The 23,004-nt window shown below is 51.1% G+C and overlaps 6 protein-coding genes across 6 annotated transcripts; 3 read left to right on the forward strand and 3 right to left on the reverse strand.

The window, feature by feature from the left end:
- The first annotated feature begins 2,189 nt into the window (after window positions 1-2,189).
- Window positions 2,190-2,601, forward strand: BJY04DRAFT_184303 (uncharacterized protein). Its single transcript, XM_073710595.1, has one exon. It carries the CDS (start codon window positions 2,301-2,303, stop codon window positions 2,532-2,534), a length of 234 nt encoding a protein of 77 aa, XP_073573570.1. The 5' UTR covers window positions 2,190-2,300; the 3' UTR covers window positions 2,535-2,601.
- A 2,584-nt stretch (window positions 2,602-5,185) lies between these two features.
- BJY04DRAFT_23712 (uncharacterized protein) lies at window positions 5,186-6,221 on the reverse strand. Its single transcript, XM_073719985.1, has one exon. It carries the CDS (start codon window positions 6,139-6,141, stop codon window positions 5,452-5,454), a length of 690 nt encoding a protein of 229 aa, XP_073573571.1. The 5' UTR covers window positions 6,142-6,221; the 3' UTR covers window positions 5,186-5,451.
- A 3,332-nt stretch (window positions 6,222-9,553) lies between these two features.
- Window positions 9,554-12,514, forward strand: zfpA (putative C2H2 finger domain protein). Its single transcript, XM_073710596.1, has 3 exons — window positions 9,554-10,127; window positions 10,234-10,809; window positions 10,858-12,514. The coding sequence occupies exons 2-3, from the start codon at window positions 10,293-10,295 to the stop codon at window positions 12,306-12,308; spliced, it is 1,968 nt and encodes a 655-aa protein (XP_073573572.1). The 5' UTR covers window positions 9,554-10,127; window positions 10,234-10,292; the 3' UTR covers window positions 12,309-12,514.
- A 134-nt stretch (window positions 12,515-12,648) lies between these two features.
- On the forward strand, window positions 12,649-14,219 carry BJY04DRAFT_184312 (putative alpha/beta hydrolase). The gene is made up of 6 exons (XM_073710597.1): window positions 12,649-12,907; window positions 12,999-13,038; window positions 13,104-13,228; window positions 13,308-13,503; window positions 13,574-13,880; window positions 13,941-14,219. The coding sequence occupies exons 1-6, from the start codon at window positions 12,681-12,683 to the stop codon at window positions 13,973-13,975; spliced, it is 930 nt and encodes a 309-aa protein (XP_073573573.1). The 5' UTR covers window positions 12,649-12,680; the 3' UTR covers window positions 13,976-14,219.
- A 141-nt stretch (window positions 14,220-14,360) lies between these two features.
- BJY04DRAFT_216100 (uncharacterized protein) lies at window positions 14,361-16,060 on the reverse strand (the record flags this gene model as incomplete). Its single annotated transcript, XM_073715634.1, has 3 exons — window positions 14,361-14,371; window positions 14,451-14,646; window positions 14,699-16,060. The coding sequence occupies 3 exons, from the start codon at window positions 16,058-16,060 to the stop codon at window positions 14,361-14,363; spliced, it is 1,569 nt and encodes a 522-aa protein (XP_073573574.1).
- Window positions 16,061-19,427: 3,367 nt separating this feature from the next.
- Window positions 19,428-22,929, reverse strand: BJY04DRAFT_206304 (uncharacterized protein; the record flags this gene model as incomplete). The annotated part of the gene is made up of 8 exons (XM_073713695.1): window positions 19,428-19,510; window positions 19,567-20,320; window positions 20,377-20,655; window positions 20,710-21,062; window positions 21,108-21,268; window positions 21,337-21,442; window positions 21,649-22,788; window positions 22,854-22,929. 8 exons carry the CDS (start codon window positions 22,927-22,929, stop codon window positions 19,428-19,430), a joined length of 2,952 nt encoding a protein of 983 aa, XP_073573575.1.
- Window positions 22,930-23,004: the final 75 nt, after the last annotated feature.

Genomic DNA, 23,004 nt, shown 5'->3' on the forward strand with positions numbered 1-23,004 from the left:
AAATCCACGCTAATCTACAGCGGTTGTTTCGAAAGGCGAGATGTTTTATTGGCATTCATTCGGCCGTGTGTTTTGCCTTTTCTTCATCAGAGCCGATCGGCCGTGATGATAGGAAGAAGGGACTTGATTGACGCTCCCTTTGCCACGTATCGATGAGGAGAAAAAAAGAAAGAAAGGGATGGTTCATCATTCCGTCGTTCAATACTCTTTCGTACGGAGTAGCTTAGTACCTCTGTTTTCGCTACTTTGGTATTTCTCGTGAAACGCCTGTAACTTTGTCATCCACGAGCAAGGGCGACGCCTCGTGGCCTCTGACATCTGCAAGCCATCATTACCAAGCTGCAATGTCCTGAATGTAGCTCCCCCGAGGCTCACATGCGCAGTCGCTGCAGGAGGATTGAGCGCTTTCTAGAATCATCGCGTACGGCGCTGACAAAATAAACATCAAAATAAACATTCCGCAGAACCAGAGCAGCGGGACATCTCAGAGTTTGAGGGGAGGCCCAATTCCCAACGCGTTCTGCGGCTCGCCTTGCCTGTGCATGGCGCGAGCCAGACCGTCCAGAGCAAGCCTTGTGGCAAGGATCACGATCCCACTGCCCTACAAGAGTCGACACGCGGGATAATTTGCGCCTCTCGGGGCTCTCCAACTCCAAGTCAGATCGCGAGAGTATTCTCGTCGTAATTCTGCGTACGGCGGCATGCACATGGACAAGTATACGGGAAATTTGAGGCAGCATACTGTATGGCCCGCTGCCTAGTGCCTACTCTCTTAACCAGGAAGTTGCTGATATTGGCACGAAGGATCGCGGGCACTAAGCAATATTCAGCCAAATACTCGAGAAGAGGATGGATTGCAAGATAGCCGCCAAGTAGTGCGAGGCTATTCTGGGAGAAGGTAACGGCTGGTTTCATTGGTCTGAGAAGCTGCAGATCCGCGTATCTTGCAGGGACACCGCCTCATGTTGTCATATTGGAAGTTGGAACTAGCCTCTAGGATTGTTGGCGTTCAACAGTAATTCATTGGTATTGCGATACGGGTGGCCTTCAGTCCGTGAATTTGAGACGGAATGGCCCTTCGCGAGCCCGTTGATGTCGTTGACTCGTTGGTCAGTCCGGCTGAAGTGTGGCTCTAACTGTTGAGATTGATCTTGAGATGGATGATCCATTCAGCCGGAATTTTCCGAAACGGATGAAGGTTGTGGCTTAGCATTCAAGAGTTTAGCGCAGGGTGCCTTGACTCTTTTGATGCTGGCATGCTGCAGACACCTTAACACCATTTGGACTCTGAGATAGACGGTCATCAGGCGTTTGAAAATGCGGCGATAATCACCCATACAAAAACAGCATCAAGTTCAACCGACTCTTGCACTCGAAAGGGCGATGTTGACTGGCCCTCAATTGCAAGCGGCTTTGGTCTCGAACACCACAGACTCAATGAACAGAGCCTGATAATCAAACTCTGTGGGGCTCCTTGTCGGACCCGAAGCGATGGGTGCAAACAAAGGCCCAAAAATCATGATGGCGCTAGATTCATCATTTCGCCTTTCTTTGCTACTGAGGCTGGAGCCGCGAGAAGGGTCACGTTGAGCCTGCGACCGGTGGGGGAGGCTCCCGTCGTGACTTGAAGTTGTCCCCGTAGTAATTCCGCGAAATGCCTTCGGAGCCCACGCGGCAGAGATCGTACTATTGAAAGCACGCATGAAGCAGAAGAGCTCTGTGACAGTATGACCCGTCGAACATTACCTCTTCCGTAGCAGACATAAAACGGCAAGTCTCATGGATAATGGCCCGATGGGTGATATTGATGGGTCATGATTGAGATCGCCGGTTAATAGAAAAACTGACTCGTGCTCTAAATTTGCGATCGCGAGAAGGACCAAATATACCATACCAGGCTTTGGGGCAGATTCCAAAGGGCACAACATTGCAATACTCCTCCACTACTAAATCTTAGAGAGCTCGCTTCTCCTTACCGAATGTGCGGAAGTGTGCAGTTCCTGGATGCTAATTATGCTAATCCTGATGGCTGATGTTATCCAGGCTCGGATTGGAAGCGGGAAGATGGTCGGTCGGGGTCGTTCCGATGCCGGGGAAAGCTCTGCTCGAGGGACCACATGGCGTGAAAGCATGGAGATCTTTCTCTGTTTCAGGTTCAGACTAGTTGTCAACAAGTCTACCAGATTTCACGACGCCACACAGATCAGGGAATTTTGGAGACTCTCCTAAACTTTCCTTTTCCGTGTTGAGGGAGCTATTATTGAGTAGACATCAAGAACCTTGGTGTTGAGTGTTGATCCATGTTCGAGACTGAGGAGCTGGTACCGCTGTACCGGAGCATGTCCGCGCATGGAGCTCCCTCGATCAGGTATCCACGATGCACGGCCCGGTTGTACTCCGGAGACCCATCTGCCATTTCAATCGCCGACAAAGCAACTTGGAACTTGGAAGCTGATTCCGATGCCGTGCCAGTGACAAGCGGCTTTTACGGAGTAGTACTAGGCCGTTCTCCATACTGTTATTCGCTTGCCTGAGCAGTCGCATGTGATAAAGTGATAACAGCCGGAGTTAGAGACGGGTTTCCTGTATCTTCATCCAGCAATTGATTCTTGAAGACGCCACGCTCTAGATCGGCAGTCATCGATTGCTTGTTTGTCGGAGTCAGCCTCGCGTTCCGTATTGAAAACCTTTGTCGACGGACTGGGCTTGTCGGGTCTTGTCGGCACTCTGCCTCTAATTTCCGCTCCAAACAATAGAGCCACGAACCGTCTTTTTCTCTTCCCACCACTTCGCGGGTCGACATCTGTCTGGCTGTCTGGCACCAGCAATCGGGAAGCTAGACTGCTACTGGTTGCAAAAGTGATGATCGTTTCTGCCCAAGTGACTAGAGGCCGCTAGCGCCCATGGGCAGTGTCCACCCGGGGACGATTCTTCAACGTCCCCCCGTTATTTACACGGTCTACCCAATCAACTACTGCACAACTTCCTCACGAGTCGCTCCCACATGGATCGCTCTTCGAGCCTCTTGACCCTGCCCCTTGCCACTTGGCCCCCTTGAACTTTCCAAGCCGACTCTTGGCTGCCTTGGAGCCTCGAAACTAGGAGCAATTTGACAGATCACTTTCCTCCTTTCCGTGCCGGAGGAAGATCCGCGGATGATCCAACAGAAACGTGGACGGTGGGATACCATTGATGGTCACTTCGCTGACCAATCTCATAGAACATCCCCGAAATAACCCCTTTGCACAGTCGACTACCGGCAGACGCGGACTTGTCTGCTTCCTGGTATTGGTAATTGCCGATATGAATTACTAAGGGTTGGAAATCATGCTCGATCTCTCCTTCTCCGTGGCGCATTATTGTTCTGCATCGCGGAAACTTGCTCGCTCAAAGTGTGGATCGGATTCTTCAAGACTGCCTTGCGCTAATCTGTCGAAACTAACCATGAATAGCGACCAACCACGCGTGCTGCCTCCCTGCAGACTACGACGACACTGCATGTTTGAGAGGCGTCTCGAATGACGGTATTACTGTCAAGATGCACGGTAAGCTCCTCAACCCCCTGGAGTGCTCTCGTGTACGACATCAGATCCAGCCCTAACCTATAGCAACGGGGTTAACGCCCTGGATTTCCTCAATTTTGAATCTCGAACACATGGCCACCAGCAAGTAAGCGAGCATCGCCTCCGTCCGTATCTTGTGCAACACAACCCACGAGGCAGCGTACGCCGTCAGCATGCAGCGCAGCGCAGCACACCACACCACTTAGCCATTGTGATACCAAGCTGTAGTATGTAACCAACACTCCCCTCGAGTCCAGAGCGCCAGATTGGAGGATTACCCATGCCATTTGCCACGAGCGTCCGCGGTCCAAGAATACAGTACAATTACATCTCCGTACAAGGTCGCTCTGGAGCTTTGAACCCCTGCTCGAGTCAGAGAGCGACGATTCGTTGATTCTGAATGGGTGGTTCGGTTATCGTGCTGGTTGGTGCAGAACCTGGGTTGGCATGTTGGGGGCCAAAAAAAATACAGTGGACAATTGACGAGTTTTTACCCAGGTTTGGCTCTGCATGGATAGATGAGCGGCAAAAGTGAGATTGCTTTGGTGAGCCGTTTTACTAGTGAGACAACCGGTAGGTATGAGCCGTTATTTTTTGACGGAGATTATCAATATCAAGGGAGATTGAAATGCGCCTACTGTATCCTATTCCTATATATATTCTACGGCCGAAGAAAATCGAGAGGTACATTTGTATACTTCTCTAACTTGAAATGGGCGCGGGAAGCGAGCACTCAGCAAACGATAAGATTTGCCGTACCTCTGCAGCGCAGTAGCAGCAGTACAGTACAGTGCGGGGTCGAAACAGAAACACCCGTTTACTGGGGTTGACTCTGAGCCTCTGAGGAAGGCCGCAGCACTGCAACAGCGACACAGTTTCATCACTCGAAATCGATCTTCAACGGTTCTTATCCAATCCATGTCTGAGATCATGGCCATCTCAATCATGCAGGCTGCAGCGCAGTTCTAAATACAGTTCAGTTCACTTCAGTCCTGACGATCAAACCTTCAGAAGACCTAGGTAGGTTTGAGTTTCCTCAAGCTCGTATTTGACTTCCAGCCTCCAGAGGTATCTATTCTAAACCAAACTTTAGCACTAAGTACAAACTCCAGATTTGACTTTGTCGGGACCTCATAGCATGCATGGGTACTTCTAAATTTAACCACGTTTAAACTTCCCCCTCGTGAATTGTGTAACTACAGTGACATATAGTTACAGGCATGTTGGAGAATTGGAGCAGGATGTTGGGGGAGTTGGAAATAGCTTGGCCATGTTGGGTCCAACCTCCGATCGATCATTCCATCATGGCCACGTTCCGTCTTGTCTCCAAGGGTCCGTTTTTAGCAATAATAGATAGTTATGGATCGAACGTTAAACGTCCAAAATGGGGTTAGTTGGCGACAACTGGAGAAATCAAGTAACTACCCGTGGGCCGTTACTGTATGGAGTAGATAACTAGCTAGTTGAAGTTTGGAACCGTGGTTCATACCATTACTAGGAGCCAACTTGATTTTCTACTGTTTGCTCCGCTTAAGTAACGGTTGACGGTTGTAACTTGTAACTTGTGAGTCTCCATAGTTGTTAGTAGTTACTCTCCACATAGCACTACACCTGCTCCCGCCTCAAGCGTTTAGCAGTCGTGGTTAGCTGTGTAGAGCTAAGCCATAAACTCAACCGTGGAAACCGCCGTGGGCCTAATTTTAGCCCCCATCGTCACTGCCTCCGGGAATTATTGGAGATAGAGGGGCGGTTTGGCCCGACCTAGGGCTTGGATTGTTGTTACCGAAGAGGCTTGGTTGTCTAGTTTCTAGGGAATTCTGAGATTGGTAATTGAAATGGGGGCATGGAGTGGGTGCAGTGGGATATCCGTTGGGAATCGAGATTTGACTCATGTCGGAGTCTCTGATACAGTCCGTCCGTCTCCGGGTCCCGTGGAGAGTCCGTGGCGGCATCGGGCGGACACTGGGTGGAATTGGATGATGAGGTTATACTTTAGGGCATGTTGGGTGCATGACGATAGGAGAGTCGTGCCAATAGCATACCGGTGATAAGTTTCTGGTTTGGCTTTCATCAGACACATGGAGGCAGGGATTCCGCTTACCTCGCTGACGGGATGAGGAATGATACGGAGTCTGACCTCCCAGGTAACCGCTACTGCTACTGGCCGCTGGCCGTTGGCCCGTGGCCACGCAGCAATAAGGCGGAGATAAACTCGTCTCAGGATGTACCGCGGAGTTAATAAGCAGGATTCTGGGGCTGGTCGGCCGTAGGGCTGAGTCCTGTACGGGCTAGTAAAACTAGACGGATAGCCTACTGTCCATACATGCGACTGCGTCGTCATTGCGATGCCGATGACCCGTGGAGAGACATTCTTGTCTTCTAGGGAATGGATTCGGCGACCTGGCGCTGGTTTCGAGTCGGTAATTTCGCTTTGTATCAAAATAGTCGCACGAGGAGGATCGTGGATCGTAGCCTTCGTAGGCAGCGAGACTGTTCGACGTAAGGGGTAAAGGGGGAAGAAAATCACACCTGGATCATTTGAGTTACACAAAGTCGGAGGCTTATCGAGATGATTCATCAGCAGCTGGCTCGCCACGTGCGAGGGAACATCCGGGTTTGGGAATGCGTGCTGACTGGTTGCCTGACCCCAAGGTCTGGTCGTACGAGTGTCTCTCGGCTCGAAGCGCAAGAGGTTGACAGTGCTTCGTACATGAAGGGGGGGGGGTGCGAGAACCCTGTTAATAGGTGCTCATCTTCGGAGTCATAGCGTATGCTGGGGGCCTGTTGTAGGCAATGTTCTCCTCACCCCGAGGTTTTGGTTCTGTGCTACTTCGCGAGGGAGATTTCATGAACACGGTGGACAGCCGAAATGGCATCGAGTTGTTATCGATCACGAAGTCTAATTTTATCTCTTCGAGTCGGCACGATCTGTCGGCGACAACAAGGTCCCGAGATCGAATGTACGTACGTCGTCGCCTGCAGTCACCGTACATTCCGGGAAAGATCCGGTCAGAAAGACGGTTGTCCCACCGCAAGATCATAGGGAAAGATTAAGGTTTTGCTCCAGAATCAAGGTGGAAACGTCGGTCAATCCACGGGGCACTCAACCTTGGGAAGAGAAAATCACGGTTCCTGACCGGCTTGGCAGGGAATATGACATCGTACCTGTGGCAGCATGACGATGATTGGAAGCGGAAGAGGCACAGAATGCTGGATGAATCATCGGGCGCGATCATGTGTGAGAGAGTAGTTGCCCTGTGACTGCAGAGTGCAGACTGCCTGCAGAAGTGCAGACTGCAAGAAGCGGCGTGTGTATTGCGGGTAACCAAAAAGTCGGGGTCCTTTCAAGGCCGTAGCGGTGTAAAAATGGATACCCTGCGCCTCGATTTATCCACTTTTCTTATTAGTGCATGAGGATCTTCCAATGGGAATCCTTGGAAGCCAGCAACATGGCTCGCGATTGGCTCGTGGGATGTGGCTCGGTCGGCAATGTGGCGCTTAACTGGGCTCTGCTCAGGATTCTTCACCGACACCACAGAATCCTCGCTGCGTTCCGGCATACACCTAGCCTTGATGTTGGTAATCTGCAGTCTGCACCTTGTGGGTGTGACTAGGGGTCATGCATCCTCAGGCCGTACTTGCATCATAGTCTTCGTCTCTGTATGGAGCAGAGAAGTAATGAAGTTGAGCAGGCTCATGTTTCAAGCCTCCACGGGCGCAAAGATCACCAATGATGCTGACCCGCCATACTCCACGAAATCGTGCCGAAAATCATTGTGACGTTACAGCGCTTCTCTGTTAGACGCATCGGCTCGTCGACTCTGTTCTGCGCTGGCTACGTAGTGTTCGCAGTCTCTGCCAAACCAGGCCATACCTCGAAGGCTCAGCCTTGCGTGAGCCACAGCTGCCCCACATTCCAGTCTGTATCGTTCTGTCACGAAGGAAAGGATGTATCCAATGTTTACAAGGATCATGTACTGTACTACTATCAACAAGACGGAACACTTGTCCTGTCTCAAAAAAGGGGTGTTGATCGTGCTGGGAATGGAGCAGCATGCCTGTCAGGACTCTGTCGGACTACCCTCGCATGGCATGGAAATATCTTCCTGGACACGTAGTGAAGTGGAGGGTTTGACATTGGGTGCGGATAGCACTATTGGATTCGTAAGGCACTAAAATCGCTCACGGCCTGCGAAAATGCGGCTCTGTTTGGCTGAGTGGTTCGAGTCAAATCATGTTCGTCCGCAATGGGGAAAGTGTTTGTCTGCTCAGAACGCTAGCGAAGGATTGATGTCCCGTCTGGGACCGTCTTTGCTACTTGATTGGAGACAGCGGCTGCTAGCGGGGTGAGTCTTCATTTGGCTGTCAACGCGAGAGAGCCAATAAAGGCCCGAAAAGAGGATGCACGGTCTCAATATGAGAGATGGTGGAGCTGAACTGCGATCGTCGAGATGGACCATCTCCTGGGAGAAATTGAGTGACAGAGTGTTCGGGCCAGACCTTATCACGACTTGGAGCCAGATGGCAGACTGGTAGTCGATGATGAGTCCTCCGGGCTCCGGTCCGCGAGCACAAGTCGTCGACTCGTCGTCCTCCCGGATAGGAACTTGGTTGACCCAAATTCACGGGACATCGAAGGATCGCGAGTCTCACTGCCAAGCACATCGCTATCAAATAAACCTTGGAGTTTAACGAGGTTAACCATGGGAAGTCGCAACGTGAGAGGTGAGTCGTCTGGCGATCAATTATCCAGTTCCTCATTCCGTCCTCATTTGGGCCTAATCCGTCCAAACCACTCCTGATTCATGCTCACTAAGCCGGTCCCATGGAAGTCGCTTAGAGAAGGCGTGACTGCGGACAGATTGCGGAGCAGTTCTAGAGTTGAAACTTGAGGGTCTGTCGGAATAAATTACTTGCCCTATCTATTCTCCAGGGTCGAGATTGGAATGAGGGGACATATTCGCCACCATCTTATCATGGATCCATGGGGGACCACCCTCGCGTTTTGGAGGAAGCGGAGCCGACGACGATAACTGTCAAAGGGGAGATCAATTGGTGATGGTATGATGCCAAGTTCTGAGAGGGAGGCTTGACAGCAATTCAGAGTCACGGACTCGCCGACGACAAAGTTGTGGATCACTGGATAGTACAGACGCCAGGGGAGTGCATACAAGCGACGGCGTCTCCGGGGAGCATACGAAGGGGGTGTGAGTTGTGACATTTGACAATCACTCATGTAGCGAGCAGTTCTTTGTGCTCTTTCAACTTTGGCAAAGGGTTAATATCGCTGTTATGAATTTAAGGCAAGACAAGCGAGTTGGACTGATTTCTGCTGCATTTCCGTGAGACTGGGGTCGAATCCGGAATGAGGTAAGAGTAGCGAGAGAGCGAGAGAGCGAGGAGAAGGGAGGACTGCAGGGATTACCACCAGCGCTGGTGCAGGACAATTTCTTTTTCATTCTTTGTATCATCGTGAAGATATTGACATTATTGTTTTGATGGTACCTAACTACCTCTGGAGACTGGAGCAGACAACGAGAACTGTCCTGCTTCCATATGGCGAGGCCCATGTTACTGTTGGAACTTGGAGTGTGGAGCTTGTGGTGAGCGATGGGGGTCGATATCGGGAACTTGGCGAGATTGAGGCCTCAACCTCAGGCGACGCTTCTTTTGCTCTGAGAGAACCATCACGATTGATTTTCTAGAAGGAATATTGTGACTGCGACTGAGAGACTGCAGTCAATGCTGTCGACTCCTATGGCACCGAAGGAAGTCGTCTCATCTCTGGCAGTGCAACAACCTGCAGGTAAGGACATTACCGAATCTTACAACTAGTACTGGCGGTGCTCACTGCCCTACCCCTGCTCCACCATAAGATTATTTATTATTTTTATTATTATTCTGTCTATTTCGGTTTATTATTATTATTCTCCTTCTCATTTATTATTTAGTGTATTTTATTTTTATTTTATTTTTACTTTTTGTTAGTGCCCCCTCCAGGCCTTGACGACCCCATCCATCAACCACCACCAGCATCATCATCGTCGGCTTCATCCACCACCCCAGTCTGTTTCGTCTGTCAACGCGCGCTAATGCTTCCCCTGTCCCTGCCGCACATTCTTACCTCCAGTCCGCTGGATGGCCATGAGTTAGTCTTATTCCTCTGGTGCGCTTGCAGTTGGTCAATCTTCTTCTTCCTGTCAGATCCACCTCAAAGTCCAGACGGACTGCTCGTAGGGCCAGCAATCACAGAACATTTAACAATGCTTTTGCTCCCCTCATCCTTCGTCTGAACCCCCCTTCTTTTTTCTTATCCTCACTCCTCTCCAACCTCATCCCAGTCGACCTCACCTTCGACCCTGGTGGACTCTTCAACCAAGTCTACTCTAGCAACACACCTCACCTCGCCTACCTTCACCTCACTCATTGCCCCTTCGAGTACTTCAGTAGTTGCCGAAACGCTGTCGTACTTCCCACCGCCTCCCGCTCCTCCAGAGAAATTGTGAACTGCACGAGAGCCTACAGATTCAGTCTCGGAAATTCTACGGCCACGCGATAGCTCTAGTATGTGGATACTCTCCGACCCGAACCGCTCCCTACATTATTGAAACTCAATCGCGTTGTCTGTCGCTGCGACATGGTGTGATGGCTGCTGACGTGCAATGTGCAGATCTAGTACTGATAGTGCTTCGACACAAACCCGCTTTCCGGCCGCTTCAAGCTCCGGCTATGCATAGTGACCTCGACCAGGCCGATTTCCTCCTTTTTCCTCCGCGATCTACAAATACCGCCAAGATGATGGCCCTAGACACCTCAAGGCAGCAACAGCACCAGCCCGCCTACTACCAGGACTTCTCCATCGACCCTGCTCTGATCGATCCTTTCAGCTTCAACGTGGATAGCTTGGTTGGCTATGGTCAGCACGACTCCGGCTTGAATCAGCAATCGTACCAGAACACTGGGTTTAACGATTCATATACTCCTCCCGCTATTCCAGTTTCCAACTCAGAGCCTTTCTTCTCGGGTGTCTCAACCGCTTCCGGCCCCTCGATTGCCAGCGCTTCCTCATCAGCCATGGGCTCACCATACTCAGCAAATGCACACACTTTCCAGGAGGAATGGGTTGACACAAATCACGGTCTGGGCCTTCCTGCCGCAGTCATGGGAGACATCTTCCCTTCTGAGGGCCTGGTGAACCCATTTGACACCGATAACTTCTTCCACAAGAAGTCAGATAGTTTCGTTGGTGAGTGATTTGCGTATATGATCTGAAGCAATAGTCTAACCATGATAGACCCCTCTCTCATCCAGCCAATGCAGCAACCGCAACTCACTCTCACCCCGCCTGCTATCTCCTATCCTGAACAGCCCGACTATACCCTAGCTCAAACTACCTTCTATCCCCAATCTCCCGAGCCTAGTCAATTCCACCACGCCGAAAACTACATGCTCAAGCAGTCTTTTTCGCAACAATCTAGCCTTGTTCCTCCTTCTCCGATCCCCTCTGGCCCCCACTCCCGCCCAGTTTCGATATATGATCGCCGGTCGTCAATATCGTCTATTCAGTCCCGCCCTTCACAGGCTAGCCCAGCCGCCAGCGGTACGGAACTCGACGACGACACGAAGGAGAAGGGCAGGTGCCCTCATCCTGACTGCGGACGCGTGTTCAAGGACTTGAAAGCCCATATGCTCACTCATCAATCGGAACGTCCAGAGAAGTGCCCGATTGTGACGTGCGAGTACCACACCAAGGGCTTTGCCCGAAAATACGACAAGAACCGACACACACTTACTCATTACAAGGGAACGATGGTCTGCGGCTTCTGCCCTGGATCTGGCTCGCCCGCTGAAAAGAGCTTCAACCGAGCCGATGTCTTCAAGCGCCACTTGACTTCCGTCCACGGTGTGGAACAAACCCCACCCAACTGCAGGAAGAAGAGCCCGGCTGCGGCCTCAAATAAAAGCGTCTCCGACTACTGTCAGGACGCGACTGGCAAGTGTTCGACTTGCTCGGGCACTTTCAGCAATGCTCAAGACTTCTATGAGCATTTGGATGACTGTGTCCTCCGCGTTGTGCAGCAGGAGGAGCCCAGCGAAGCGATCAACCAGCAACGACTGGCTGAAGTTGAGGAGGACGAGGAGCTGAAGAAGACGATGGAGAAGCACAAGCTATACGACACGGCTGGCTCCGCTGATCAATTCGACGATGATAATGATGATGACGATGACGACTTTGATGACCGACGACCAGCCAAGGGCTCTCACAAGGCCGGCAAAAGTTCCCGCGTAATCCTAGGGAACAATGCCGTCATTAAACATTCATCAACCGGCAGCAACAACAAGGCCCGCATCACTGCATCGAAGAGGAGAAACAACCGTGACCGATACCCCCAATCCTGGGGATGCCCGAGCACCAACATCAAGACAAAGAAGCGCGTCCTCTGCGTCTTTGATGGCCAGCGCCGGCTCTGGAAGGACGAGATGATGCTCGATAACGAGTTCGAGGTCCGACTCAAGCTTCCTGGCGGCGCTGGTGACGGCACCAACCGCGAGGCATACATCACCGATCTTGACGTTGAGACGCTAAAGCGCGCCAACGGCATCCTCGCTGCCACCGAGGAAGAGCGTGGCGCGTGGGTCGATGGACCCGCGACACAGTTGATCGGGCAGCCGGCGATGCTGTTGCCGGACTTTTCCCAGCCTCGTGAGGGAGAAGTGGTAGACCTTGATGAATTGATGGCTTGAGTGCCCGATCTTTTGATTCTTATTGCATGGCATAACTAGCGGCATTTGTTTGGATAAGTTGATACCACTGCGTTGGATTGTCTCCATAATATAAAAAGACATGTATTTATATAAAGGCTGGACCTTGGTGTTGGAAGAGGGCATATTCTTCTGTCATATATTGTTTAAATCAATTAATCATTCATGAGCAAGAATATTTATCTGTGTACTTGACTTCCTTTCTCGTATAGAAACCCTCGGTAGAACACACGAGTCACCGAAATCCTGCTCGGCAGGTAGATCTTTAGCCGACGGAGTGTTCCCTCCGCGCGCCCTGCACTACCTACCTAACTGTTTTAACCACCCATACAACCATTCTCATAAAGAGCCCCAATGTCCATCACCAGGAATACCTTCCGACGACTCTATTCAACAGTCCGTATTTGCCCCTCAGATCATGCCTCTCAGTCACCCCGAGTGGACTTAGCCTTTGACCTTCATACAACTCCCGCTCCACGCGGTTCAGCCGCTTGTAGCACGCCGAAAAGTACTGAGAAAGCACCCATTCTGTTCCTCCATGGCTTTTTGGGGTCGAAGAGGGAGAACAAGATTAGTAGTCGGTGGGTCACTGATTAGGCCTCTTTTCGCGAAGAAGAAAGGTTTGCTGACCGAACATTGTTTCTGATGCTGATTCTTTGATACCTTTGATAGAAAGCTTGCTCAGGAGCTAGGGAGGCCTGTTTACGCTCTAGTATGTTCTCTCTTCCTCGCATGGTCTTGCAAGACTGATACACTGGGTACTGATGCTCGAAACAGGATCTGCGAAACCATGGCGACTCCGGCCACCATCCACAACATGACTACATGGAGATGGCTCTGGATGTGAAAGCCTTTATCGAACGACATAAGATCAAAAGGTCTTCTGTCATTGGACACTCGATGTACGTCCACACACGCCCATGTACGGATGAGATTGCCTCATCACAGATGAACTGACAGACGCTACCTTTGGGCTTTCAGGGGCGCTAAAACCGCTTTGACTTTAGCTTTACATTCTCCAGACTCTATCAGCAGCGTCGTGGCTGTTGACAACTGTCCGATCAGTTTACCATTAGAGCCCGAGTTCGAGAGGTATCTTGACGCGCTGGCGAGGTTGCGAGATGAGAGGCTTGCCAGTCATCGGGAGGCTGATAAGTTTCTCTCGCAGTATGAGGAGGTAAGTTCTTCGTCTCATGGTCCCTCACCCGTTCTCGTCCTCAATTGGCAATCTTCTGACCACCATATAGTCCCCCGCTATCCGCCTCTGGCTCATCAGCAACCTGGTCAAAGCTCCAGGGTCACCGTTCCTTACCCTGAGGATCCCGGTCGAAACACTAAAACGAGCAATTGGACCTCTAGGTGATTTTCCCTACAAGGAGGATCTAGGTAAGAAGAATTTTCTCGGCCGGACGCTCTTCCTCAGGGCACGTGAGAGTCGGTATATCACGTCCGAGGCGCTCCCTATTATTCGGGAGTTTTTCCCACGGTCGAGTGTTGTGGACGTGGATAGTGGTCACTGGATTGTACAGGAGCGTGAGGCGCTGTTTCGAGAGAGTAGGTGTTTCGTTCTTGTTGTGTCTTTATGTTGATGATCGTGTGCTGATGTGGTAACAGTTGTTACGAAGTTTCTGCCTGAGGCAGAGGAATGAGTAATTGGTTTGTGAGCTAAGGTTGTATAGATATAGAAGTGCAGGAGAGCATTGGTGCTTCTGGTTTGTTTATCACTTGTATGCTAGAGCGTCGGCTGTGCGAGTGGGCCCTACAAATTCTCTTCTAGGTAGCATTGGGCTGTTGGTACCTATGGTTATCTAGGTAGTAGACCTACTTATTGACGTTGATAAGATTCTCTCAAGGCGCCCGGGCGCGGGGCGCTCGCCAAAGAGCACTTTCCGGATTAGGAAATATAGCTGGTTCTATCACGTGCAACAACCTTCCATCTGAAACAGAACCGCCGACACGACCTTTCTTCCATCCACCTCCTTCGTTGGTAATGGTCAATGGGATTTGAACATACGAATGGTCCCGAATGCATATTTACTCGTCATCTGTGCAAAGTGTACGTCTATTAAACAATCATATTATCGGCTAATGGTTGCTCATAGGGATGTACAGACTACCTTATACCTGACACCACACACCACTTCTTTTTACAAGTGGCGTTGCCGAAATGATACGAGCCCCCGTGAGACCTGATGTACTGCGCAACCTTTTTCCAGGGTATCTTGGCGGCCTGGCTCCCACGTCTTGAGCGACATGCAGAGGCACAGGTGTTGAGCCCAGTTTCAGAGTAGAGATTGACGGCTTCGCAAAGGAGTCTTACCTGGGCACAATCAGTATTGTTTCAGATCAGGTGTGGTTCTGCAGGAACTTACATCATTTTCGTACCAGTGGGGCTTTCGTACTCGCTGCTCTTTCGATTTCGTTAAGGTTCGGAACCTGCCACGGAGTGTTGACTCTGCTTCTTTGAACCCGCCAAGTCTCTTGATGTCTTTGTATGACAGGCCTCGACGCTTATACTCGATCAAAAAGGCATTTCTTGCGTCGTTACTCCAAGGTCCTCCTATTCGGCCCGCATGATATGGCTGGTAGGGATCTTGCCCAAAGCCGTCGAAGAATGAGTCGGATGTGTCGTTCGGTCGGGGACCACCCTGGTAGGAGAAGTTGTCCCCGAAGGGTTGAGTTAGATTGTGCTCGGACTGCCCGACGGTGCCGTCGTCAAGATAACCTGCATTGGATCTGTAAGGATCCAGTAGTGAGGATGGCTGAATGAAGGCTTGGCCACTGGACCCCAAGGTCGGCAAGCCATTGGGGTTGTCGTTTGCCAAAGGGTACCGATCAAAGTGATCTTGTTGTTGACTTTGTTGACTGATGGCGGAGTAGATCTGGGCGTCATCCCATGCAGCATCGCCATCGTCCTGGGGGACATTGTGTCGTTGTCCCGCCCAAGGCACTTGAGCCGTGAGAGAAGGCCAAGGGGTGACTGTTCCGTCATTATATGTGCCGTCAGCCGTTGATGGTGTGTATTTTTCGTTGACAGTTGTGATGGATGTTGTGCCAGGGGACTGCCTATCATGAAGCAAACCCGGAAAGACCAGGTCGTCAGTGGTCCAGTCTGACCCTCGCATCAGGCACCTATCGCCTTCAGACACGTGGCCCTCTTGCGCAGCGTCCGTTGGGCCAAACGCTGAGATTGACTCTGGCACTGACTCGGAAGAAAAGTAACTGGTTACTGTGTAGGGAGCCTGTTTCGGAATAGGATGGATCAGGGCAGGAGCCGGACCACTGGAACGGACTGAGCCGATGTCCTCAACAGCCAGCTGGCTTACCGGACTGGTGTGAAGGGGTGTGTGAACTTTCCAGCTATTGGGGCTTTGTGATGATGGCTGACTTCGGTAGGAGTCGAAGGGGATTCTGTGAGTTGAGGGAAACTCCGCATGCCAGTGGCTCATCTGATCTCCTCCGGCCTGGGCTTCTCGCCTCAGCATATCGGCGTTTGATAACCCGTTGGGAGTAATCGAACACTGCTCATCTGCCTCCACGTGGCTGGTCATCTGGTTCTGTCCGCACTTGGTAGTGGTATCTGATCGTTGGACGAGGTTTGCCGGTGTATCAAAAGATGTGGTTTGGAGGATGTTTCCAAAGCCGTCGATAGGAAGGAGGGCTAAACGAGCAGAGGAAGGAAAGGTACCACGTTGGATGCAGAAGTCTTTTTTCAAAGTATCGGGATCGACCATGGCGCGAAGCATTGCTTTAATGTCAATCCAGTGGCTTATGGCTTCAACCTCACCGCTCTTGTCGCCTATGGCCGATGTTGACAGTGAATGAAACATGTGCATCAGACCTTGATGCCGGACTATGCACCTTGTTGGGCGTGTCGGGACACCTGCAGGGCTAAGGGTCCCGGTCAGTACTGCAATATCTGGATGGAGGGGTCTCGGATGCAGCCGTGACATACCACGAGGTTCCACCAGGCAAGCCCCTCGCCAATTCTCAGACAACAGAAGCGTTAGCCGTGAGTCGGGGAGCTCTCTGAAGTTGACTGCCCTTGCTATTTCCTGGAGAGGTCACGAGAAGGGGAGGACTAGAGTGAACTCAAGCAGGAAGCGGAAGTGGGGGATGTAGGAGCACAACACTTGGTTGGGCGGCGGACTTGTTCGGTGGCAACCTGATGTGCAGCGGGATTGTGTGTCTCAGTCTTCACCGTATGGAAGGGATGATTCGAGAAGCAGTCTGGCTTTGTTCCAGAGAATGATGGAATACTGATGTCTTGTTTTACCTCTCAGGTAAACACACAGCAAGGATGAAAGCAATTTCGAAACAGAGTTGAAGAAGGGATCGGGAAAAATTGGCCACAGAAACGCACATCATTATCATTCTCTGACATCCAACCCCGTGAGGTCCTGCTTTAATAAGGATAAAAGGCATCAGTACCCAGTCCTTCGGAACTGACTAACTCCTTTCACCGGGGATCCTACATTTTTCTCAGTACTCACCGGAGCAGTACTTCTTGACTGGGGATGAAACATACGTTCTGCTATCAAAAGCTACCAAGCCTCGGTTGTTGGGGCCTTTGTCCAGTGAGATGCTGCGGTTCAACATGGATACTGCCTGAAAGACGATCATTCTCGGACTAAAAAGGGGGAAATCCATCCCCAAATCTATGAGATTCTCCTAACACGGTTTAGCAACCAACTGACCAGTCTCAAAATCTGGACAAGCAAAGCTGTTATTGTTTTCCCTGTGGCTGGCTTTGGTGGCGCAAGTTGCAAAGAGAACGAGAGGGAACGGGACCACGGACCACCGTCTGATAGAAGGGACCCAGAAGCAATGCAGATCATCGAATAACGGCTTCAGGAAGCTCAACGGAAGCTAGTTGACCGGCCAGGGCGCAAGAATTTTTTTGCGTTTCACGGCTGTGCCCGCTTGGCGGATGGCTACATAGGGCTTTGTTGGTCAAGCCAACCGCGCAGGAAAAAAGCTAAAACAGTCGGAGAGGAGAAGCAGATGTCACGGTTGTCAATTTGTCACCAACCCCGGATCGCCCGTCTCACACGTCTATTGGAGGCCAAAACGTTTGATCGACAGAGTTCGCTCCTGTCATTCGATGGAAGTTCTCTTTTTCTTTCCCGGTGCCGTTTCGCCTGATATATGGTGATCACCAGAGCTGCGCAGCTAGCTCCCCTTTAAGCTAAGCTAAGCCCACCAACCGCTAATTGTGCACCTCCTATTGGAGGCCCAAGTTGCTTATTCTTCCTGCCCACTGCCCTAATTTCCCCAACGGCTTTATATCAAAGACTTCATCGCTCAGCACCGAATTTAGAGCAGACCATCAGTCCTTGGCCAGATCTAAGCCTCGATCCAGCGGATCTGCCCACGTCACAAGGTCACACTTCTATTGTCCTTTAATTTGCACATATCTGCCTAATCATCAGGCTGACAGGCACACCGTTGAACGGCTAAGCCCGTCCGGATGACTCCGCGATGGCGTTCGAGAACAACGAAGCAAAAACAAAATTCGAGCAAACTTGCAGCTCCGCGGGCTTAGAGTGGATTCCAAACAATAAGCTTAATGCCATCTCCACAGTCCACATCCCCCCTCTTTACCCTACCCACCGACGACTTTCAGTTTGCTCCGGAGCTGCACTCTGCAGGCCATGAAGAAATGACCTACCGATAGATACATATGTGCGGTACGTACGGTCCCGGTGGATAGGTACCTCCCCAGACAACCTGCAGCATCACACACACACACAGAATCGCAACAATTTCCCCTCTCCATCTGACATGCCAAGCTATCAGAAATATCTCAGAGCTACACACACTACGTATACACAGCCTCGGCAAGTAAGCCGAAACAAAAGCTGGTTTCAAAGGCCAAGCTAAGACGCGTATACGTTTTCACTTGGCCTGGCTTTCCCCGGCTTCCATCATGTTCCTTTCCTTTCCTCCAGTTGTCTCCTACTGTGGTCGAATGGCATGCCATGGCACACTGCATACCCCCAGTGCAACATCCAACGCACGCTCCTCAATCTGATCCCGCCGGTATGTACGCACGCCCGGTTCCAGTCTAGTCATAGAGATGTCGGTATGCGGCGGGTTGGCTGGTTTAGTTGCTCGCTTACAGTAGGTCAGATCAGGTCAGGTTAATGCTGTCTGACACATGCACTCTGACTCTTGCCATCTGTAGTGGTACCACGGCAGTCTCCTGTTCTGACGGTTCTGTGAGTGACGGGTTAGTGAGGTAGTCGACTCTCTAATCCAACCCCAGTGACACCGCACCGCACCACACCACACGGCGTGTGGTCTCCTGTGGTCGTCCCGAGTCATTTTCTGCTTGTACCCTCTTTAGGGCTTCCGGCTTCTAACTTCCAACCCCTCTTTTCTGCGTTTTCCACACGCTAGGTACGCTTCGACAGGAACTGCTCGGAATGGACGATGACAAGTCTACGCGGGGGTTCAGTGTGCGCCACGTACTCCGTGATTGTATCCTATTTGGGCCTTTGCTGTCGGTCTGTAGATGGTTGTGAAGGTGAGGAGCCGCCACGCCCTCTCCACGGCGACCGTTTTTGCCACCCCGCTCCGTCCCCGTTTGACAACTCGCCGCGCTCGGTTTGCCGTCCGTTGGCCCGTTGGGACATGTCTTAGCCACCAGTGGAGAGATGCATGCTTGAACACTGGAACCGACTGTTTCATGTTCTATTATTATCTCCCTAGCTGAACTGACTATGACTATAATTCTGCATTGCTTTGCTGGGGATGGCCTAGACTTGTACATTTCCGTCGGAAGATGCATGAGGCATGCAGCCCAGCCTTAGCTTGATCGCTGCCATTGCGATGCGTCAATCAAGCCTGGGCCATATCGCAAAGTCCCTTCCTGCAGGCCGTCGATCCGTCAAGGCCCATTGGTAAGGCGACAAATCGACCCATCCAGAAGGATCAATAACCATAAACAGATCGCGACGCCACCCGGGACGATCGACTGAATATTGAGTCAAGAGCGCATCATTGTGCCGTCAAATGCCATCTCCTCGCATCGACTAGATCGAACAAAAGAACGATAGGCCACGGTAAAGCAAAATCAACAGCAGAAGGCCTTCACGTTTACCTCGCTTTCCTGCGTCGGGTCGGTTCCTTGCTGCTCTGGCGGCCAGCGTAGTGGTCCAAAAGTCGGTCAACTAACAGCACTAGATCACGAATCAGAAAGACATTCCGGGAATAGACTGCAGGTCGAGGTACTCACCTCCCAATAACACAAACGTAAATGCGTAGAGTATGGTAGGAGACTTCATGAACGAATACGCAAGCTCGAAGTGTTTCGCAAAAACGGTCAGGCAGGCGAGGAAGACACCCGAGAGGATCCGGACCGCCACTCCAATCGCCATCGCCCATGGTTTGTCATGGCGTCGAGCAAGAAATCCAAAAGCAGCGAAGAGAAACATCGCAAGGGATGCAACCCCAAAAAAGTACACATACACAAACCCCAGAAGTTCGACGTACATCCTAAGTAGCTGCGAGCTGTCTAATGTGTTGACGTGCGCACTGCGTGGCGGCACAATCCTCATGCTGGCAAAAAGGGCGGACGTCACGTTGCCAACCAGATCGTTGAACAAGTTTCTCGTGAGCCTGAATCCAATGGTCCCATTGACCGGACAGAGCCGATGATTAGGAAGGTCGTTTAGTATGTCATTTATTGCCATCTGTTCGCCGATAGCCCCCCGGTTGTAATCAATCTCCATGTCTTCAATTGTTTGGCGGAGTAATCTGATGGCCACTTCAGGTTGTGGCCGAGGTTCTTCGCATGCCCATAAGATTGTTTCCGTCAGGTACTGCAATTTCAAGGTAATGTCCAGGGTCAACGCGAGGATTTGTGACCCCTCTAAAAGAAGGACGAGGACCACGTGGAATGGAAAGTGCAGTTGAGCCCAAATTTGCTGCGCAATCGTGCCCATGATGCCTCTCGGAGTCAGATCAAAGTACTCTTGCCATATGAAGTACTGCCGCCTGGAGTTAGCGACCTCAATACAATGGTAGGCTGGCAATGAGTCCTTACAACATTAGTAGTAACACCTAGGATATGGACGAACGACCATTTAGTCCAACCACCGGGTCGCACTGTCTTATTGACCAGTCTCGTGACAGAAATGACGCCTTCGCCAATGATGATCAGGGTCAGAAGGCCCATACGGACATTCAGATGAGTCTCCTGAAATCCAATGCCCGCAGTCATGCAAGAAGTTGTAATGACGGTCCACATTTCAACCCAACAAAGAACGAACCAGACAGTCCAAATGTAAGGATGGGTCGAATTATCACCTAAGGCAAAAAACAACTATCGGAAAGTTAGCCAGGTATACACCTTTTCCAAGCTACTTCATCGGCTTACCCCTATGTGTACCAAGCTCGAAGCAAATAATGTTGCAGATATGACGCTAAGTCCTTTGGCAGCACTGCTCATTCGCTTTTGAATGTATATCAGACTGACAGTGTACTGTATAGCCAGTAAAAGTCGGCTTCCACCAAGAATCAGGCTCAGTGACTGAAAGGCCCAGACATTCTCATCTTTAACGCGGGTGGTGAATCTCGTGCCCGCAGAGGCGAATCCAACCATGGCACCAAGCTGTATAGCCTTGCAGATTCGTTCAAAGAGCGAGTCTCGCGCAAAGCGAATATCGAACATCGTCACCTGAAGCCAGCTGAACCAGATTACACCCAGGAAGCCGATGTACGCACCCAGAGCTAGGACGGTGTTAGCCTCGAAAGAGATTGTGCGAGATACCTCACCTTCTACATTATTGATCTCATGTGTAGCCGTGAAGGTAGAGAGGTTTGCGACGAAGAAAAGGTCGAAGAACAACTCAATCGGTGTCGCGTCTGAGTGACGGTAAAGGTGCGGAGGAACTCCATCGTTTTCATCAATAGGTGTCTCAATTAGAGCTAGGCCCCTACGTGGTCTTCGCATTATAAGTACTATTGTACATGACCTGGAATATCTCGCGTTGGCATGACTTACTGAGTTGGTTCACCTGCACGCTCAGGTCGGGAGAGTGACCAGCGTCCCAGGGAGAAAAAGGGCGTTCGGCTCATCGGACATTGACCCGTAGAAGGAGGTGGACCGACTTTGATTCGTAGGCAAAGAGGAATCTCTTTGGCGCTGATGCTCTCTGATGACGAAAAGGGTGAAAACCTGAATATCGGAGGTGTTCGTGGGAGATCGATAAGCTTGAGGAAGGACGGAGACCCTCATATAGTGGCGCCTTCCATATTAGGAGCAGGGGCGCGCACTTAACCCCTAGCAAGAACCGTCAAGATGATCAGGATTCACTTTCTGATGCTCCCCTTGATGTCACCATGGACGTTCCAATATTCTCCAGTCCCCTCGAGCTCTCGAGATCAGTAGTTGCTGGAGTATCGACTTCGGAGCCGGGAGTGACACCGGCCTCTTGTTTCAATTTCTCGTAGTTATCACCGGTCTCTTTTATGAGAGCTTGTATCTCGACCTCCCTGACTGATATATCGGCCTTTTCTTTCCTCAATTCCTCCATTCGATTGATCATTTGTGACCGGGACTTCTCCAGGACGGCAAGATTCAAGCGCAGCCGGTCCAAGCTTGCCGACAACCGTGGAAGCGATGTCATTTTCGGGGGTGTTTTAGGGCGGTCCATGGACTCCTTGCCACCATGTCCCATGGCAGCTCTCGTTTGACTGGCTTCATAGGCGGCTTTCTCTTCGAGGTCCGAGTCTTCCTCGTCGGAGAGTGCTTCGGCTTCTTCAATGAGTTCGCGCATCTCTTCACGCTGTTTTTTCTTCTGCTCGCGCTCAGCTTTCTTGCCTAACGAAATGCGCCCATCCTCCACATATTCATCAAAGCCCTCCGCAAAGTCCTCGTCGTCTCGCACCAGCCTCGTGTCCCTGAGGTCTTCCTTATCTTCCTTGTCCACCAATTGCCAATCGTCTTCGGCATTCTCTTCCAGCGCAATATAGTCCTTCTCCGCCAGACTCTGGCTTTCGTGCTCCTTTGCAAGTCTTGCCCGGCGGGCTTTCTTCTCTTTGATCTCGGCCTCGGTGGGAATCGCTGACGGAGTAGTGACCTTCATTATCTCACCACCAAATTTTACCGCGACATCGACCTCGTTCTTATCTTCATCGCCGGATGTGGGTTTGGGAGTTGACGCTGTCTGACTTCGAAGCTCGTTCAGATAATCCGCATTGTAGCTCGGTCGGTCTTGCTCAGGCCCAACTCGTAGCGGAAGTCGATCACTTAGCCCGGCCGGGAGTATAGATCTCTGGGTTGCATTCTTCTCGAGAGCTCGCCGACCCAGGCCTGACTTCTTAGGCAGTACAACGTCGCTTTCGCCTTCAGCCGCATCTGTCATGGAAGTCTCGCCAATGCCGAATGATATGCGCGCTTTGGATTTTTGCTTCGATTTTGAGCTGATAGGGCGCTTGACGACCGGTCCATTGTCTGGAAGTTCAGGAAGTCAGCTCGCTTCATGCGCGCCTCAATCATGGTTCTAAAGAGATACTAACCTTGTTCTCCCTCATCGTTATCCTCATCACCGCCAACCTTGCGAGGTTTCCTTCGATTAGCAAATGCAGAACTCATATTTGACAAGCCAAATCTGCGTCTTCTTCACTGTTCTAGGTAGTTTTCCAGCTGTAGTTGCGCAGAGTGTCTTTC

This window comes from Aspergillus karnatakaensis (assembly GCF_047715665.1).
Source record: "Aspergillus karnatakaensis strain CBS 102800 unplaced genomic scaffold BJY04scaffold_13, whole genome shotgun sequence".
Classification (NCBI taxonomy): Eukaryota; Fungi; Ascomycota; class Eurotiomycetes; order Eurotiales; family Aspergillaceae; genus Aspergillus; species Aspergillus karnatakaensis.

Bases quoted from the DNA above. Each gene is read 5' to 3' on its own strand.
- BJY04DRAFT_184303 (XM_073710595.1), top strand. From the start codon at position 2,301: ATGTTCGAGACTGAGGAGCTGGTACCGCTGTACCGGAGCATGTCCGCG.
- BJY04DRAFT_23712 (XM_073719985.1), bottom strand. From the start codon at position 6,141: ATGAATCATCTCGATAAGCCTCCGACTTTGTGTAACTCAAATGATCCA.
- zfpA (XM_073710596.1), top strand. From the start codon at position 10,293: ATGCATAGTGACCTCGACCAGGCCGATTTCCTCCTTTTTCCTCCGCGA. The intron at 10,810-10,857 runs GTGAGTGATTTG...TAACCATGATAG, and splicing joins GAAGTCAGATAGTTTCGTTG to ACCCCTCTCTCATCCAGCCA.
- BJY04DRAFT_184312 (XM_073710597.1), top strand. From the start codon at position 12,681: ATGTCCATCACCAGGAATACCTTCCGACGACTCTATTCAACAGTCCGT. The intron at 13,504-13,573 runs GTAAGTTCTTCG...ACCACCATATAG, and splicing joins TTCTCTCGCAGTATGAGGAG to TCCCCCGCTATCCGCCTCTG. The intron at 13,881-13,940 runs GTAGGTGTTTCG...ATGTGGTAACAG, and splicing joins TGAGGCGCTGTTTCGAGAGA to TTGTTACGAAGTTTCTGCCT.